At 45.6% G+C, this 19,911-nt stretch overlaps 2 protein-coding genes across 10 annotated transcripts in view; one reads left to right on the top strand and one right to left on the bottom strand.

The window, feature by feature from the left end:
• LOC122380890 (nuclear migration protein nudC-like) overlaps positions 1 to 9,815 on the bottom strand; it is a 72,953-nt gene extending 63,138 nt beyond the window's left edge. Inside the window, exons 1-5 of one of the 6 annotated variants that reach the window (XM_043364483.1) lie at positions 9,732 to 9,815; positions 8,468 to 8,572; positions 8,100 to 8,177; positions 7,431 to 7,646; positions 6,270 to 6,437 (exon numbers count right to left, since the gene is read on the bottom strand). In XM_043364483.1, coding sequence (XP_043220418.1) covers positions 6,270 to 6,437; positions 7,431 to 7,646; positions 8,100 to 8,177; positions 8,468 to 8,536 — 531 coding nt within the window. In that variant the 5' untranslated portion in view covers positions 8,537 to 8,572; positions 9,732 to 9,815. Of the gene's footprint in view, positions 1 to 6,269; positions 6,438 to 7,430; positions 7,647 to 8,099; positions 8,178 to 8,467; positions 8,573 to 9,559; positions 9,588 to 9,667 lie in introns of those variants that run through there. The other 5 variants (XM_043364478.1, XM_043364482.1, XM_043364480.1 and 2 more) reach the window with 5 other exon arrangements.
• Positions 9,816 to 10,118: 303 nt separating this feature from the next.
• Positions 10,119 to 19,908, top strand: LOC122380889 (sorting nexin-12-like). Of its 4 annotated transcripts, none has more exons than XM_043364475.1 (5): positions 10,119 to 10,331; positions 16,848 to 17,020; positions 17,207 to 17,302; positions 17,617 to 17,741; positions 19,038 to 19,908. In XM_043364475.1, the coding sequence occupies exons 2-5, from the start codon at positions 16,856 to 16,858 to the stop codon at positions 19,141 to 19,143; spliced, it is 492 nt and encodes a 163-aa protein (XP_043220410.1). In that variant the 5' UTR covers positions 10,119 to 10,331; positions 16,848 to 16,855; the 3' UTR covers positions 19,144 to 19,908. The 4 variants fall into 4 exon arrangements, with proteins under 4 accessions (XP_043220410.1, XP_043220412.1, XP_043220409.1 ...); XM_043364477.1 differs by lacking the exon at positions 10,119 to 10,331 and adding an exon at positions 14,046 to 14,080; XM_043364474.1 differs by lacking the exon at positions 10,119 to 10,331 and adding an exon at positions 14,124 to 14,346.
• Positions 19,909 to 19,911: the final 3 nt, after the last annotated feature.

Below are 19,911 nucleotides of genomic sequence, written 5' to 3'. Positions count from 1 at the left end.
TAAAACTTACACACATCAACATGATAGTGTTATCAGTTATATGATAATGATTGGTGAACGGGATCATATCAGCCACGCCCATACATCGGTTAGGTTTAGTAACGATCTGCTTTTTTCTGCGACCGTTTTCAGTTCTGTCGAGCTCCAGTGGAACGTCCAACAGTCTACCTCGATATACCTTTCTACCTAAACATCTCGATTTACAAACCTAGTTGTCAAGAATGAAATTACTTCAAGAGCCAAATATCCCCGAAAAATGGATGGTCTTTACACAGCAAAGTCCCTGGAGCTGGTTGGACAAAAGAGGCGTCCATTGAGACGAAGTCACAAAACAAAATGAAGGTGCCCATACTTAAGGCGCTCATCAAAGTTCAGGTCCCCCGAGTGGTTTGCGATCAGAGTATGTCTCACACCGTGCACAATATCGTGCTGGCGGTTCGTGTTGAATATTGGACGCCACCGGCAGGGGGCAGGTGCTTCAGGCGGCGCTAATCGTCGCCGCTCAGACATAATCGTCTCTACGCTGTCGCCACGAAAACACTTAACGTTTAATGGAGGCTAAGGGCGATTAGCACAACACGATAATGGGGAGCCCCACAAGGTCATTCCCGGCATTTGCGGTTTAGACAATAAACAAAATGCCAGCAAGGTCTAATTCACAAAGCCAGGTATCCAGGGGACTTCCCGGCTACAAGACCAGATTCAGTGAAAGTCTTCCAACAGTCAGCCATAACCTACGCGTAAAAAATCAATTCATATAAAAAGTCCGACATCCATGAATTCAAACTCTTAATCTGTAATAGGGACGCAAAGAAAACGGACGCTTTATGTTTGAGCATCAGTAAATAATAATCAATCTCATAATTACTGTTAGCCGTTGCATGAAAAGAATAAAACCATAGACCTCTGTAAACATTGTTAGACCTCTGTTTACAGAGGTCTATGATAAAACCTATGACTCCTTGTGACTAAGCCACACCGGACCAATGGACGGACGCGCGGCGCGGGCGGCTAATACCTGCCGGAGCACCACCTGTCGCTCGGCGCCCCGCCGCGTCCCGCCCGGTCCGATCGGGGCCATTTAATGAGCCATTACGTGGCCCGCTCAATCCCCATCGATAACCTGATCTCGGTCCAGAGAGAATTCATCACTAATTATTAGAACACCCAGATTCCTACATGGTTTCGGTATAATTTTTCACAACACCACACAACGCCACACGCCTGCTACGTGATGTCGGCTTTAGAAAAGTGATAGTAAGCAGTTAAAACCATGGAGCAGGGCGTGCTGATTTCAAAGTTCCATGTATAGAAAAACTAAGCAATACCAGTATCAATGCCAAACCTGTTTCCATATCAATGGTAACCGTCATGAGTTTGGCATAACCAGTCCCTAAGTCCACCATCGGACACACCCTTGACTGGTACAGGGACCCGCAGTTGCTACTGTACACATATATTACCAATTCAGAATTGTGCTATTATTTGCTAAGTGCTGGCCATCGGAGAAAGGAAATGTAGCGCAAAGTATGGAGGAATAACACATGTTTGCTCCTAGGACGTATGTTTTGTATAATTTCTCTTATCGCAACAGATATTCTTCTAAAACTACAATCGTGCTATTTTTCTGTGCCGGTTGCCTCCCCAGAGCCCGTCCTTGGTATCGCCTATAGCTCCCGCTCCCGCTACGTGAATGAAAGTCACGTGACTACTACACGTTTGCGCTCAGTACTAACACACCTAGCCCGAGGGCCGGTCCGTAGCGGGGAGGGGTAGAACGCCAGAGCTCCAGCGCAGTGGTGGCCTGTATCATAAAGAGGCAACGGTAAGCAGAACTACAATTGCCGCAGTATGAGATTATGATAAAGTTTTCTTTAAATGTATTGATTGACAAGAAAGTGCAAAGCTTATCCGATATAATAAAACGGTGTCCAAGGCCTTGGAAGAACTGTAAAACATATCCAGGAACGTATAAATTTATGATAAAGGCCATGACCTTTCACCTTGCCTCCGGGGAGGACCGCTCAGGAATCCACATGCCGAACGAATCGAGGCCTCGCAGCGCGGCGGCAGACGAGGTGGATAAACCATTGCCGCCTGATCTTTCGAATACTTATGTTTCCAGAAGAAGGAGAGGGGGGAGGGCTGTTTTCAACACACTCACAATCCTTTCCTTATTAAGTTATAGCTTACCGAAAAGATGCAACACAACGGTGGCCGTCACGAGATGTAGCGAATCACCTCAGACAGCGGTTTTAAGTAAACCTTAAGCATTGGAATTCAGGCCAGTGACCCTGAAACATTATTTTATTTTTGCAGTGCATAAGCTGGAATGACGTGGGCAAAGTTAATTGCAAAGAAACGGTTTTAGTTTCAGAACATTTCTGAGGCTAATCGCGCCAAATAGTATACGTTATTGCAAAATGTCAAATAGAATGTTACGTGCTATCCAGATGATGGAATTTATACCGACACAAGAAGTCAAAAAGTGGCATCGTGAGTCATGTTGCATACCTATAAATCGATTCGTCAGCTCGGCTCGAGCTCAATAGTTCATTCGCGGATGATCGGTTCGTTTTTTTTTTTACAGTTTATGAGCCAGCAACCACCCTCCCAAGTCCCCCCTCCCCCAACAACAACAATTGTTGACAAATACTGTGATGGCCTAAAATGCCCTCAATTATGTTACGTATTTGGGGCTCTCAACTTTGATTTAATTCTTTTATGAATGGATGGTCGCATGAATGAACGAATGAAAAGCTCTACATCATTTGAGCGTCAGATGAAATCCATCCTAAAATTTGATCTACCAGTCTGCAACGGAAAGGTTTAAAAACGGCAGTGCAAGTTAGGTAAGTGCTGTTTCTAATCTATGCCGTTTTTTATCAAGTGTCTTATAGCTCCTCAATCTTGAGCCGCTTCTCTCACGATTCATTTTATATGATGCTTACATTATTCAAGAAGTTGCTGTTTTCGAGCTCGTTGGTCTTAAAAACTGCTATCGAAGTAACTTAAAGTGTTTCGGCACTTAAAAAACAATCGATATTTAAACCTCACCAATTTAGGCATTTTTCAGCGTCTAACATGTAGCGGAGGCGCGTAGAAACATTACGTTGTTCGGCCCTTGATAATAGAGCCAGAGCTTCGATGAAAAAGAAAAAAAGAGCGTGCTGCTCGTGACGAGAGAAATCCAATGATTTTAGGGTCCTGGTCATCGCTGACGAGAGAAAGCCAATTATCTTTACCTATGTCCTGGTCAATGTTGAGATCCTAGGTCGACCTCCCAGATCAGGAGGTCGGTAACCCAAAAGCACGGAAAATTGGGTCCTGCTAGAATTTCTCCAAGTGAAGTTTGCTGAGACTTGGCTTGCTCCTGACTTCGAATTTTCACTTGCTTTGTTCAAAGATGATGTATCAAAGCATTGCGGGTAGGACGGGTCACGCCAGATCATCCATTAGGATTTAGGCGTTCCGCCGGCTATCCATAGAATGTTAATTAACCAGCACTGACAGCCTTGCAACATGTTGCATAGGCACTATACCTGATACCAAACTATGCCTAGTTTTCAAATGCTAAAATGGGTGCTAAATTTCAAACCAGCACTTCCTAAAAAACACGGTAAAAAGGCGTAAATTAAAGGAAGTTAACGGAGATCATTTCAAGTAAATGACCTTAACCTGAGTTTCACGTGACCTTGGCACCCACAACAATCAATGAGACAAACATTAAATAGTATATTTTACATGTTGTCACGCCCCTAATCACGAAACGACTATGGAAACACATAGAAGATGTGCGCTGACTTTCAATTGCTATTCTGGCCTGACATGATCTTGAGAAAAATAATCACAGGTCAAAGGTAATTTGGTTGAGGGATTTAAAATTCTCGGAGAAGATGCAAAAATGATAAGGACTATTAAATTTTCCGGGAAGTTGTAAAATTGATTAACTCCAGGGCACCAAAGAATCGTCGCAATGCAATCCTTCGCTTTGCCGTGATTTCATATTGGTGAAAAACAGGGGGCGCGGTCTAACTTACCTCTACTTATATGTGTGGTGAGGGTTAATATTCATTTTATCTGTGCTGATGAATGTGCGACAATTTCCACATGAACTGAGACCAGTCCATATGAGTATGTTTTTCTCACGGACAATGACAATATAGGTAGAAGCAATGCGAATAAAACCAAACGTTTCGGACAATAACGTGCCTTCGTCAGTGGAAAAAAATAAGTGTAGGTTTAACATCGATGAGAACTATATGCGGCACCGTCTCGGTCTGGCCAGCCGGGTTGCCGATAAAATACACAAATGTTTATCAGCTTCCATGATGTGCTTAAAAAAACTGCTGAAAATATAGGTATCTTAAAAAATAAAGATAACAACTTCACCGATTTTATCGAAAGAAAACATCTATGCCGTTATAGTTACTTATTTCTTGCCACTGACGGAGGCATTTTTTGTGCGAAACGTCTGTTTTTATTCGTATTGTTATTGTATTGTCATTCCCTGTGAGAAAAAAGGATAACTCTTCAGTTAGTAACTAGAGGTGGCAAAATGTGGACCCGAGGACCCGGTCCAAAGAACCAGTCTGGACCCATATGGGTCCAGACCGGTTCCTGGACATTTTCTGACGGGTCCAACCGGGTCCTACCATAAACTATACATCTTGCACACTACACATTATTGCAAAATATGAAGTAAATGAAGTGAATGTTTCTTTGCACACAAGCTCATGAGTATTCCCAGTGGGAAATAGGCTGTTATACATGATGCAACTAATGATGTCTACAAGTAATTTGTATTAATTGACTTTTGGGGACCGGGTCCAACTGGTTCCGATTCCAACTAAGACCGGGTCCGACTGGTTCCAGAAATGTCCAGCCGGGTCTGGTTCGAGTCTGGTTCCCAAAATTTTCATCTTTTGCCACCTCTATTAGTAACCATAAGAGCATAACGGCTTAATGTAACACTTCACTGTGTATACGAAACCTATAAGTCCCTAAAAATAATCCTACTTACAGCTTTTAAAAGATACAGCTTAGGCATACAATTTCTATCCTGCATTAAGATAATATTCATTTATCGCCACATAATATGTTAAATTAGTGCTGCTGAAGTTCGCTTTCGAAGCGTCTCCTCCAGGCATTCCACAGCTCTCAAGTGCCATTTTGGATCACGGAACATGGCTGGGCGCGGGACAGGTCGTCTGCGAGCTTGGACGGACCACGTGACCACCTCCCCTCCCCCTCACTCCCGTCCCCTTCCCCAGCAGGGCGTCCGATCTAACCGCGCCCCAGGCAGTCGGCTCGGTCCGACCCTCACTGATCGAGCCACGGCCCGGTGCCGCCTGAGTTTGTGCCGGGTGCAAAACTGGAGCAGTAACTAGCGCCGGAACTAGTAATCAGCACGACCATCGTCAGATGGCAGGAGTGAATGGAATAAGCGGTTCCAGGTTTCAGAAGGAATGGGGCAGGAAAAAGCGCTGAAAACAATGTTTTGCTGATATAGCCATAAAAAGTTCACTGAATTAGGAGAGCAGCACATCAGTTTAAAGCCCTTCAGATGGTGGTTTCAATCAGCACACAATCATTTCTCAATTCGTCTCCAACGGTGTCACAGGCCAAGAATACGCTGAAATACTAGTGTGTACAGAAGCAACTGCGGGTCCCTGTACCTGGGGGACCGTGACCGGCGGTCCGCAGAGAGCCGCCAGCGCCGCCCACAGGCTGACGACCTCCCATAGTATCGGCCGAGTCCAGCGGCCCGGGGACAGGCGGCGCGGCCCGGCACCAGGGGAGGGACAGGAGGGAGCACGGGAGTGACTCGGTCCCGACCCGGTGGGTGGGGTGGGACCGCTCAGGACACCGCAACACAGACACCCGGGAGTGACGTCAAACGCGGTGTAAAACTCTGCAAAAGTGACAGAGGTGATCGTTGCCATGCCCAGTGACACGGCAGAGGAAATTCCAATCGTGCAGAGCCGTACAATTTCCTTCACCGCACCGCTGGAAGTCAGGTGATCGGACACTCAGCTGATGCGAACGATTTTATACCGCCAGCTTCAACCCACAAAAATATTGTTCAGGGTCTTCTTTAGACCGCAAAAGCGGCCCACCATTCACCTGCAGCAGAACTTCGCGGTAGCGAACGACGTAACCACGGTGAACGGTAAAAAGCGGTTGTTGGATCTCCCATCGATGTGCTGCCATCTGCAGATGATGCGTCGAACCTCTGTTTCGAATCCCCGCCGCCCTGCGGCACTTACCTCGACCTCCTGCAGCGTCTGAGTCCACTGGTACTTCTCCAGGTCGCAGCCGTTGCCGGCGTTGGGCTTCATCTTGCCCTTGGAGTCCTCGTCATCCTCTTCGTCGTCAGCATCGGCCTTCTTCTTCTCCTCTTCTTCTTTGGCAGGCGCGTCACCGGTAGCCTTTGACTGAAAGCGGAAGCCGAGCGGGCGTTAGTTCGAGAAACAACAGTTCGGGTAAGAGGCGGACATACTAGGTGGACACGGACAAGCCGCAACCCAGTGAATCAAAGTACTGTACTGAATCAAAGTACTGTACTTTGATTCACTTATGGCACTTCAGTTACACGCAGTCGACTAAATGAAAAGCAAGTCTACACTAACTGAAAGAATTGCGTTGAAAGAAAGGTAGTTTGAGTACCACAGGAAAACGTTTTCTCGGATCTTGAATCATCAGGATATCAGAATCATATGCGGTTTCTGAGGTTTATTTGACCGTGACCCAGGGACAGTGCAAGATGCGTCATTCCGACCATACGCAGATTCCCAGCACGGCAAATGTAGGTCACGGCGCTAGGAATGTGGTCGATGCGTCTGACGCACTACACACGTAACACGTTAACGGGAAAAGGCTGCCTGCAAACTGCCCATAATTTACCCTATACAAGCATTCGTGCGAAAAATATTGTTCACCTGAAAACCGCAAAAACACAAGCTACGGAGAAGGCTGGAAACGCATGTGTCCTCTGTATGAGACATATTGGAGGCGTCACAATTGTGCTTTCTAACGGACAATGTTGCAAAATATCAGGAAAACGTACGGATCAAGCAAATAAAAGTGATTCTGTTACAAAATCCTACTATGCTGTCACATACCTGTACCAAGCTGGGATATGCTATTTCTAGGATGTGAAGCAAATGCCAAGTGACTCAGTAAATGTAACCAGAAAATCACAATCACAGTAATTCCTAACGCGCCCGCCTATCAGCGTATGGAGAAAGGTACCGATGCTTTTAGGAGCATGGGTCGATGTGAAGGTGAACAGAGTAGGATATTGATGCCTTGCGACTGATCGTGACCTGCATTTCAATGTCCTGCGATACGCCACTGCGCGTGTACTGGAACACCTTTACGCGAGTAAGCGCCGTCGCCCTCCCCATCGGGTCGTCTCCCCGTCTCACCTTCTGTTCGATCTCCTTCTGGATCCGCTCGGCCTCTTCGTCGGTGACCTCTGTGATCTGCGCCTGCTGGGGCGGCGGCGGCGGCGCCTGCTCCTGCTGCCGCTCGCGCTCCAGACGCTCGCGCCGCCGCCGGTCCGCCTCCTCGTTCCGTTTTCGTTTCTCGGCGGCTGCGTCCATCGCCTGCCGCCCGTGCTCGGTGAACTTGTCCAGGACCAGCTGGGGCGCAAAGAACAGAGGTCCGTGTGACACGCTGACGCTGGTGGCTAGCAGAACACCAGTACAGGAGAGGGTTCACACGAGCAATAGCTTGAAAAAGAGCTTGAATGCTCCAAAAAGCAGACAAATCTAGACCTATAGTCATGGAACATCGACATACTCCGAATCCCGAGTCAAGGTCCGACAAATCATCGGAGTTCCGAGGCGGAAATCAACAGCGACTCCGCCTCCGGCAAGATCTGTCGGTTCTGATCAAATCCAACAATGCAAACCTGTTTGTGCCACCTATCTTCATAGCAGCTTATTCTTATGCTTTTGCATACAAATGTTGATTATCTATGCCATTTCTTAATTGCCTAGAGACTATGAAAATGATACTACCGAGGGGAATAGCATTCTCTAGGCATGTATTAAGGGTTTGAGCACCCAAAAAACTTGTCCTGCTTGACTCACCTGTTTGGCAGTTTCTTCACTTACACCTGTGTAGAAGTCTGTCTTTCTGGCCAGAAAACTGAACACAGTGTCCAGCAGCTGAAGTGCAAGCAGAGCCAATGAGCAATGGATCCACATCATTGTGTTGTATATATAGTAGCTCCATCATCATTGCCAAAAGTATACCCAGTTTAGTCAGTACACCTCATGCTGTATCAAACATGTCATGAATACATGTCACACTCTTGCCATTTGGTCCAATATGGATCATTGTGGAAATCAAATCCAAAGTGAGACATTTGTTATCCTGACAAACATGTGTGATTGAATCTTTAAATTTGGAGATTGGAGACACTGATAATGAGCTGAGTGAATGTCACACCACTCACCTGAGGAATGCCCCCCTCATGCTGCTGAGCCATTGCCAGGAGCATTCCATCAAATTTTTCATTATCCATGGTAATGTGCTTGATGATTGGACTTTATGCTCAGACCTGGAAAAAAAACAAGAAAAATACTAGGCTGCGATGGAAAATAGCAGAACTGGCATTCTGCTAGTCAAAACTTACCAACCTATCTATCATACTCAGGTGAGTGAAAAACAATTAATGCCAGATAACATGATGCATCTGATCAGAACTACATAAGATACTTTTTATGATATAAGAAGTATATCATGACGAACAAGCTGCTTCATGACACTTGTGAACAAAATTTTTCCAGTGACTGAATTCAGCCATTACAGACCAAAAATGTTATGATAGTGATGATAAAAGTACTATGATTGTGATAGCTAGAGTAAACTAACATCTATCCAGCTATCAAAATTCAAATACTGGAATGATCTTTCAGTCTGTTTCATCCTCTATGCCTCAATCAACCAAACAACTAAACTATATCCTCACTATAATAGTGCATCAATTAACATCCTAGTTCCTGTCCAGGACTGAAATGCCATTAGGCAGGAGCTCAATGCAATTGAAACAACAAAGCCCAAGCCCCTAGTTTGGCTTTCAAAACCTTATGTGTGGAAGGGAATGGTAGGATAACACTATGGTAAGGTGCCAGTACTAACACCTCTTAAAGAAGCACATGATAGATGTGGGTTATAGGATAATCAAAAGAAAATGCAGCTGGAATAAAAAGCTTCTGAAACATATTACTTTAACTTCCGACAAACACAACTCACAAGCAAACCAAAACATTCTGGGCATGGACTAGGTTGAAATAGGTATGTCAGTATTAGGTCAGGTCAGGGTATTTATAGTCACCGTGGGTAGAACGATGCATGTCAATTAATTCTACTCAGTGGTTGCCAAACAAGTCCTACCATTCATCCTGGCTAACGGGAAGAAAATGTAAACATCAATGAAACATTATAGGATAGCTCAAGCAGCCAGGCACAGGTATCACAAATCATTAGTGAATTGGAATGTCACAATTTGCATTATATTTTGTCAGTGTGGTTTAAGGTTTCCGACTCCGCTCAGTTCTCAGTCTTTTTTTTTGTGTTCTAGCTAACGACACTGACACTACAATCAATTTCAATTTAGTCACTTTCTCGCTATGCATAACATAAAAACAAATACGATGGACGCATGAAACCGTTCTAAAAATTCAGAAAATCCGCGAGGAACCAGAACCGGCACCCACACTTTTCGGTATATAGGGCCTTGCACTTTTCCCAGACACCACGCGCGCGCCCGTGCCCCAATCCGTGATTCCGTGCAGTGCCAGTGCCCGGCCCGTGCCGTGCCCGAGAACATTCCATGTTCTTTACTTGTAATTACTGACTGTTGATGTAAGTTTTCTACGTCATGCTCTTCATAAAGTGACGTCAAATCAATAGATTTTTCTAAAAATTCATCACTTTTTTAAGCTTAGTTAATATTCAACACTTTTTAAAATAATGAATATGATATGAGAAGATTTTTTAGCAATCTAATGAGTCACATTCATGCGAATTTTCGGTTTAATTTTCATGCCTTTCCTGCTCTTGACAAACGTTAGGTCATTCTTGAACACAAATGCTGATTTGATGACATTTATGGCGCAATCGTAAACGACGGTTTGTGTCGGTGTTGTATTGGGAGGTTTTGCTGCAAAAATTCCGTATTTTTCAATATTTCTTTTTTGTGATCTGAGAGATCTTTACATTCTTGGTACATATACACCATTTGCTGTCTGCTCCTTTTCTTTCAAATCGTGGCTTACGTCACGGTACTGTGAAAGGTGGCTTCATCATCTCATCAGGTTGGTGGTGCGCAAATCAAAATAAAACTCATCTATGAGTTGGACACGTTTTATATTTTAATATAATATAATCACTATGAGTTATCAAAAGTATTGTATTGTTCTTTCATCAACATTTCTCTATTTTACTATTGTACTCTCGTCTCATCTTTAAAGTGTGGGTACAGTCCACAGCAGAAGTAATGTCAGTCCCACGCACAAGGGGGAAAAGCTCAAATTATTGAGCGCTCAAAATATTGAGCGTGTGACGTCAGAGGCTCCCATAGGCGTAATGCTGAGGGCTCAAAAAATTGAGCCGTTTCAGGAACACGTTTTGCAAAAGCAACTCGCAACACCTAGGGAGAAATGGCAACACCCTAGGAGAATCACTAATGATGCAAAACAGATTAGGCTTTCATATTTTTCACTGCTCAAGCTTCAACGATTGGGGGAACACCAATTTATAGGTCGAAATCTTACGGCATACCAGGATGACCTAAAAACAGGCCAATATTTATGTCGAAATAAAAGTTATTTTTTGTCCATTCACGTTTTTTACTAGGGTTCTGTTGGAAAGAGCATTTTTCATACTACCCCAAAATGATTGCGACTCAATTTCACATTACCCATATCGGAGAATATTTTTCATTTGGCGGCGCCGTTTGTTTATTTCGTCGCGACGTCTCCGGTCGCGTGGTTGTCGTCGTCCTTGTGTTGAAGGTAAGTTTTTATCGTTTTAGTTATACTTAAATGTTAAAAGGTACACAGAAAAGTTTGAATATGCTGTGATTTTAAATTTGGAAACACGTAAACGTCAATCAATTCACGTTTTCCTCGATTTGCGTGCACATAAGTAACTGTCGACGAAAGTGGCGCCATCCGATATGATGTTTTAAAGGAAGGAGACACAACATATTTACGTGAAAATTTTTGTTTTATAGTGGTCTAAGTGCTTCAAAGAGGCTGTGAATGTTTTCTTCACACAATTTTTCATTAGGTATGATGAGGTAAAAGGTAGTTTCAGTCTTAACTTTCATATAATTGACATTAAAACGTGTGATAGTCCACTGCTATCAGTGATTGAATACCTTGATATTTGGCATTTCTTATTAATTTGATTGTATTCTCTATCCATATGTCCTGATAGTAAGTGGCAATACTCTGCCAATATGTTTCCATAGTTTTCACATTCATTTTCCAGTCCTTTACATAACATCACAATTTATAATCAACAAAACTCAACTCCTTCGTTACTTCACAACACTGACAGCATGACAGACTGACAGTCAACTATTGTGTGTGTGAATGCTGAAACAGGATAGCCACTTTGCTGACTGGCTCATATTAAATAAGATAAAAATGATCCTTTATATCATTTCCATCTGGAGGATCGAAGTCAACGGAAAAGGAAGGCCACTTTTAAGCCTGAAGGTCTAGGCCGCCAGACGCCGGTCGGCAGTCACCACCAAATTTGTAATAGATTAATTCATTATTATACTTTGAGACCCTTAGGTCACTGGATCGGCATCACATTTTCAGTTTCAATATAGTAAAGGTTTTTTATTTGTATGATGTGAAATATTTTCCTGAATCAGAATTTAATTGTCCCTAGGTACCTGGTAGAGGTTTCGGATTTTATGCTCATTGTTGGTGTGCAGTCAGGATTTTTTGACAGGTCCAGATAGGGAATCCTGAGCAATTTTATAGTAAAGTGGTCTCCTTATAATCACCACACATTTTATCAAAAGTATTTGCAGAATTCATTCAATGAATAATTTTATCAATGTTGCACCCATTTCTTAGACGACCTAGGCTGCATCTTTTTTTAGTTCCTGTTGTACGACATATTTTTCATTTTGTTCCACTGCATAAAGAAAAAAATCGTTTGAGATCACCAAACAGCTTTTCTTTTTCTGGCAGGTCTGCACAACCAAGCGGTCGCTGGCGAGGACGTCGGCCGTCCCTGTGGGTAAGGTCATCTGCTCAGCCTTTGTGGAGATCAGCAAGACGTCACCAAGATGAAGACTTCGCTGGAGCAGAAGCCGCTGACCCGTGTCCGATCGGGCAGGTCATGCTCGACGGCACGAGCCACAACTTGAACGACTAGGTGACATCAACAACATGGTGGAGCAGGTGAATGAGTTTGGCGACGTGTTGTGCGACTGCAAGAAGGGTTGTCTGCGTGTTCTGGCCGGCGGAGCGGCGACGCTGCGCAGTCTGTGCTGGCGGTGAGCAGCTGGCCGTGGTGACCGCGCGCGCCCACATGCGCCGACAACCTGTGCGGCTTCGACGGCCCCGGGACAGCCCGATGCCGCCCACTATGCGACGCCGACCGCGCACTGTCCGCACGGCCACATGGAGGTGTGCCCGCGCCTTTTGCCCGCACGCCGCTACCTCGCAGCTGGTCTGCAACCACGCCGTCGCCGCCTGTAGCCCGATAACAAAACGGCTGTCTGAAAATGCCGCGTGTTCTTTGTGATGTTGCTACTGTGATGGTTGCTACTGCTGGTCTGAGACTCGATGTTTCCATTCGTCCTTTACATGTTAAGGATTTGATAATGATTAGCTTAGTCCGAGCTTAGGTCGTTTATATCATTTGTTATATGGCATATTTTGGATCAAAGCAGTACGACACTGCCTCCTGCTTTTGTGATGTATGCTGGAAAGACGCAGGTTCCGGTCGCAGGTCACCCGGTTCCAATGTGGTCGGGCTGGCATGCGATAATGTGATGTTGTTTTGCTCGTCTCTGTGTTCCACACTTGATGATGTTTGTGAATCTAACCCACATTGTATAGTATTTTTGTTTGTTTGCGGCCGATAGCCTTGTAAGTTGTAACCGTGGCAATACAGTTTTTCCTGCTATAATTCTCCAATATTTAAGTGTGGGTGGATATCTTTCTGTATTCACGTATTCCCTTCTCCCAGTACAGTCAGAGAATATCAATACAGTATTCATACGGATTATTCAAGCCCTGTATAATTATTTGAGGTGTGCCGAATCCGAAAGGCGACCGATAAAACTACTAGCGGAAAATGTGACATGATGCCATGGGTTTGTGAAAAGTTTAGGTACCACGTAGCATTCAACTTTCTGTTTCAACTCAGTTTAAAGGGACCCTCCCACCTTAACATTAGTTTTGAGTTGAGATAGCCAAGTTTGCGGCCAGGCTCAGAAACCACCATTTATCCTGGTCGCAACCCCCGCAGCTTTATGGTGTTCAAGAAATTTCTTCCCTTTACTTGCAGGGTGGGACCAGCGTGGTCCCTATCTCTTAACCATTACGGGAATCTGATGACGTCATCAGGTTTTCAAACGTCCTTTAAATGTTTGACTAAAACGTTTTGTAGCACGCGGTGGTATATGCTGCTTTACGCGCAACAAATGCCGCACTTTCAAATAAAGTCGCTAGGAACAGCGGAGATCCCAAAAAGTAAACAAAAGTAAAAGTCTAATATCTTGAAAACCGGTGAATATTTTTCGATGAAATTTGGTAGATATTCGTTTTCGCTCTTTCTGAACCGAGCGACATCACTTTCATGCCAATTCATAAACTTTTTTGAAGGTGGGAGGGTCCCTTTAACGTATTTCAACGAACATAACATCAAAAATGGCAGCCAGTACCGGCTACACCTGTCACGGAGAACGCTCAAAAAATTGAGTGTAGATGCTGGCCGGCACTCAATTTTTTGAGCGCCAGCTGACTGTCGTCTGTTGCGGCGCTCAATTTATTGAGTATCGCGGTCCCGAACGACAAGTGGCGCTCAAAAAGTTGAGCGTCTTTAGGGCATTTTCTTTCCAAAAACACCGATATGAATTATCACGGCGAGTGTTCGAGAAGAAACCTTGTTGCTCTCTCTCTTGCCATTGATACCTTATTTGGATACGATATTTGCCGTAGTGTGACGCTAACGGCATTGTAAAATACCATCGTTTCGCCTATTCCTTCATAATGGGGCCCGCTCAATTTTTTGAGCGCTCAATTTTTTGAGCTTTTCCCCCTTGTGCGTGGGACTGATGTGGGGTTTCAGTCATGGGTATGTTCTGCTTCTGAAGCTTAGGAGCGATTAGCCAGACTACAATGAAACTTTGAATGTAGCTTATATGCATCATCACCCTTGCAGCTGCAACTTTAGCTATTGACATAATCTTTTCGACCACTCCGCATTAAACAATCGCCAGTCAAAGCCAACCGTTGAGATTAGTAAAACCCTACCTTACTTAAGCGGTTGGCTGTACTAGGTAGGTTCCGTCCTACTCAATAGATGGTCAAAAGGTAGGTCTTAAAGGGACCCTCCCACCTTCAGAAAAGTTTATGAATTGGCATGAAAGTGATGTCGCTCGGTTCAGAAAGAGCGAAAACGAATATCTACCAAATTTCACCGAAAAATATTCACCGGTTTTCAAGATATTAGACTTTTACTTTTGTTTACTTTTTTGGGATCTCCGCTGTTTCTAGCGACTTTATTTTAGAAGTGCGGCATTTGCGGCAGATGTTGCGCGCAAATACCATATACCACCGCGTGCTACAAAACGTTTTAGTCAAACATTTAAAAATCATTAGATATTTGCGCTGACGTCACACATTCAGAGGGGTATTCCTAAGCATTAGCCCCTCTGAATCAAAATGCTGCAATTTTGAAATTCAATATTTCCGATTTAAGGCATTTCTCGATGTTGTGAGTGCCGAATCCGGTAATTGTGAGCCAGGGACCCCATTTTGGCTATCTCAACTCAAATCTAATGTTAAGGTGGGAGGGTCCCTTTAAGGAATGAAAACAATCTAAAGAATAATGTGTTGTGTGTAATGCATGCAAAATGATGTGAGGGTAATGATGTGTTATCCTTTCTCATTCATCCTCATTCATTCCTAACATTCATCTCTGTTTCAGTTACATGCGCCTTGACATTGTCTATTGCTATTTGCTCATGACTTGTCTTGAATGCAAGCTGAGTGACAAATGGTCTTCATACCTATCTACAATCCATGTGCCTAATGCTCCCAGCGTCGCTTATCTACCCTTCTCTGCATATTAGAAATAACCAATTATTGCATGTCTATTCAAGATTTAACCTTGTTTATCCAGAACCTAGGCTCTCAACGAGATTAGGACCTTCCGGCATAGTGCCTCTCAAAATCCTGATAAGTGTAGGTAAGGTAGGGTAAGGTCAAGGTATGTCTGATTGCACTGCACCATAGCCTCACTGATCAATCTGATGAACATACATCATGTAGGTAACCAATCAATCGTCTGCTGTAGCTCTGTGAGTAAATGTTTGTAGCTCCATCAAAAGATGGTTATAGCTTAGGCTCCTAATGGCCAATGTATGATGCTTCTATGAGACTTCTGACAGGGATGGTCTGTGGTTGGTGGGTGCAGTGCAGTCACAACTCACAGCCAGTTGAAGACATTTGTGTGGGGTGGGACATGCTTGGTTTGGTTTTGGTGGGTACCTACAATCAACTGTGGCTTAACTTTTTCTGATTCATCTTGACATTGTCTGCTTGGTCAGTGTGGGGTCAGAGCCTTTTCAACAAGCTTTTTTAAGCATGACACATGGCTTTGTCTCATTGAAAAATTTGAGCTGAATTAATTTTGTTCTGTTAAAGAGATGTTATTGGGTATCAGCTTCCTCTCGTCACGGGCAATACGCTCGTTTTTTTCGTGAAGCTCTAGCTCGATCAGGGGTCAAACGCGAGGGGGGTCGTGCCAACCCCCCCCCCCTCCTGTGCCGGCGAGAGTTAATGCATGTGACCTGAGGTGATACTCGTGGCAGCATCACTGCTAAATGTTGTCATTAATCTGTGAAAGAACCTTCTGAGCAAAAATGTGACTGGTTGCAAATACTTGGCTATGTCCTCTTTCACCCCACTCAAGACAAGCTGACCATAACTGAATACAGGAGTTACAACACTCAGTTCTTTCACAGATTTATGACAACATCTAGCAGTGATGATGTGAGTAGTACGTATGACCTCAGGTCACATGCATTAAGAATCACAAGCTATTGGAGCTGATAATATTGCACTCATTCAATCTTCAAAGTTCAAAACTAAAGAGATGATGACAGGACAATTTGGTTTTGGTTTTGTTTATTGATTTTGGTTTATTGGTTTTGGAGGCAAGGTTACCAAACTAGAGCTGTTGAGGTGACCATTAGTGTACTGGGATGGGGGTGGGTCTAATAAATGCAAAGACAGCACACAGGTACTACACAGCTGTTGTGCAGCCACTTCCAATGATGTGAAATATTTTCACACAAAAAGAAGTTAAAATAGGTAAATAGGTGAATGAACAATGCTTATGGTCTCTTTTTGTAACTTATTCATCCTTATAGCTACCGCTTCAGTACACAATGCTTCTCAATCAATTACACCGTCAACCATTAATTGCACAATACCACACAATACCTACGTACCTACGTTAAAATGATAGCAGCCAGGTGTCAAAAGTATTCCCTGGACTTTTCATGTGCTGTTTTGACCTTGTATTTTCCAAGCTAAATCTAAGCTCATACTGTGTCTTACACTCTGCAGGTGTCACGATGACCGACAACAGTTTGGATGCCACGCGGCGACTGGCAGCCAAGAAGCAGACTCTCGACGACGCGTATGCAGCGCCAGCCAACTTCCTGGAGATTGATGTCGTAAATCCAATCACCCACGGACTTGGCACCAAGCGGTACACCGACTACGAAGTTCGGATGAGGGTAAGCAGCCTTTATGTTCTTCTGTTGCTGCTCGGTTTTCGATTACAAACCTCATCATGTCAAGTGTTTTTGCTCTACTATCGTATCGTAGCTTATAGCGCACTGTCGTTGGTGGTTAGTCATACGATGTCTGATATCACGGCACTTGTCGGTGATCTGTGGAATGTGTATGTCGTTATGTTGCAGACGAATCTCCCCGTGTTTAAAGTGAAGGAGTCGAGCGTACGCCGGAGGTATAGCGAGTTTGAGTGGCTGAGGAGCGAACTGGAGCGGGACAGCAAGGTGAGAACATAATATACCGGAACTGTGACGAATGCTAGCGGTCACAACAGCTCAGGCATTGATGAGTTAGGTAGAGTGTCACTGTCGGTAGTGTTGGTCCTAGGTAGTGTTACCTGGTCTTCTTGCCAAGATCTATCAATATTTATTCACGTTATATTTTTCGTATTTCGTCTATCTTTCGCCACATAAAAGTTGCGACATTTTCACGCATGCGATGGTCAGCGTTTGTTGCCTTGTCTGGGTCACGTTCGTTCTGCGGCCGTGCCGCTGACGCTCGCCGCCGGCCTGACGCGGTTGTGTCGGTGTGCCCACAGATCGTGGTGCCGACGCTGCCGGGAAAGGCGCTGAAGCGGCAGCTGCCGTTCCGCTCCGATGACGGCATCTACGAGGAGGGTTTCATCGAGGAGCGCCGCACTGCCCTCGAGGTGTTCATCAACAAGTGAGTCGGCAGGCTGTTGATCCGGCGGCGATCTTCCTTGCTACTGGCATTTCTACTGCCCGAAATAGCGTCCTTGACATTGAAAAAGGCATACCAAAAGGCGTTTGAACTTCAGTTATGAACTTTCACAGAAGATACTTTTTTGGCTGTGAGACATAGCTCCTGTCCTACACTCACTGTTAAAGCTGTCTTCTAAACTCAGTAATCTCTAGTCCGGACCATTTGCGAGTCAGTTGCGGCCACTCCGCGCTCCCGACGCACGACGATCGATGGTGTTCGCTGTGTTCGTGACTGTTTATAATTGATGGCCGCCATCGAGCCTCCTTATTCCCGACTGGGATAGATAAGCGGTATGTGGCTGACAAGTGCCGTGATGCTCCAAATGGAATGAGGCCAGATCAGTGTTTACATTCGTAGTGTTGTTGCTTTACGTGGCATGTTGTGTAGGTACTAGGTACCCAAGTGACCCCCACTGCCTGATCGTGAATCGTATGTTTATTGATGCAAGCTAAACCATTTATGCAAATGTCACTGGCCATTTGGTCTAGAAACTACTGCTATTGATAGGAAGGGTACGTTGTTTCTATCAAATGTAAAATAGTTGGAGCCAGGACGATTTTAACTCATTTTTTCCTACCTTCTTTTCCTTTTAAAAGCTCCATTTTTATCTGGATTCGAGAAGCTGCCATTGTTAAGCGGCCTTACACCGAACCTCTTGACCCCTGCCAAAACTTTTTTGCTCTTCAATTTCAGTGTGATGTCTGTCTTTCGGCATTCTAGCCATAGTTACATTAGTGGTATGGCCGACCACTGACCATGCCCTCGGTGTGTACTGGCAACTGGCGCCTGGCTGGAATGTAAACATTCTCCAGCCGGTATCCATTTATCCCTCGGTGACGAGCGTATGGTTAGCGCGGAGTAGAGTAGTCGGCTTCACAGAAAACTGGCGTTACCAGCCGTTTCTGTCAGCAAGGCCTTTTTGCTAGAGATATTCATCAAGGTTTTTTCACAAATGGTCCGTGGAGTTTTTGTTTCTTAAATCATCCGATTTTTAGTATGATTCCGTCCGTGCCTGCTAGTTCGCCGCACCAGCCATCCAACAATGCTCCGCTAATATGTCATCGGGATCAGCCCGTTGCTGCCGCCAGCTGTTCGGTCCCTGGTCCGGGCGCACCGGTCTCTCGGACGGCGGTGACGCCGGTCGTACCCTGACCGCTGCCCCCCCCTCGCACCGCGTCTGGTCCCTGACCGCAGTCCTCGTGTCGGTGTCTGACGGCCGCGCTCTCTCTCCGACAGGGTGGCCGGCCACCCGCTGGCCCAGAACGAGCGCTGCCTGCACATGTTCCTGCAGGAGCCGGTCATCGACAAAAACTACGTCCCCGGCAAGATCCGCAACATGTAGTGGGCAGCAGGCCCAGCGTCGAGCGCAGAGCTCTGGACCGGGGTCCCTTCGGGCCAGAGCCAGTCACCACGGGACGGCGCTGCTGCCAGCGGAGGAGCAGCTGCCGTCTGCGGGCAAAGGGGCGAGCAGCTGCCGTCACTGGGCAGGGGGACGGAGCGGTGTCGCCGGGCAGAGGCGGACTGCCGCTGATCTGAGGGTCTGAGGACAGGCTCGGGTGGTGTCCCTGCCGCCCCTACCGCCATATGTGGCGCCGCGCCCCGTACACGAGGTGTGAGAGCCGGCGGCGCCGTGCCCCGCACGCAGGGTGCGCCGGCGCCGCGCCCTGTTCGCTGTCCCGCACGCTGACGGCGCGGCAGTCCTCCCAACCGTGTCCAACGGTGAGTCGGCCCGAGACGCGGCGCCCCGCCCCGCCGGCCCATCTCGCAGGGCGTGATACCGTATTCCGCAGTGTGTAACCCTCAGTCGTATCCGTCACTACGTAATCCTTCTCTCGTGCGTATGCAGCCGGTTTACATTCGTTATTCGCTTGGCTTGGTTGTAAGTGCCGGGTGTGGCGGCGCGCCGGTCAGCGCGGGCTCTCACCCTCGCCACCGCTCGCCGGGTTCGGCGTCAGATGACCCGCTGGCTTGGTGGAATGCTCTATTTATGTAAGGAATTATGCTAAGCAGTTGTTATGGTTGCATGCGAATACACTATGTGATAAGTACTTGTACGTAACATTTGGTCAGGCTTGGTCACTGCTGAACGCCATAAATCATTTTGAAACCC

The sequence above is a fragment of the Amphibalanus amphitrite genome, unplaced genomic scaffold, assembly GCF_019059575.1.
Source record: "Amphibalanus amphitrite isolate SeventyFive unplaced genomic scaffold, NRLGWU_Aamphi_draft 000109F_arrow, whole genome shotgun sequence".
Taxonomy (NCBI): Eukaryota; Metazoa; Arthropoda; class Thecostraca; order Balanomorpha; family Balanidae; genus Amphibalanus; species Amphibalanus amphitrite.
The sequence above is the reverse complement of the archived record's forward strand: the minus strand, read 5'-3'. Positions and strand labels throughout refer to the sequence as shown.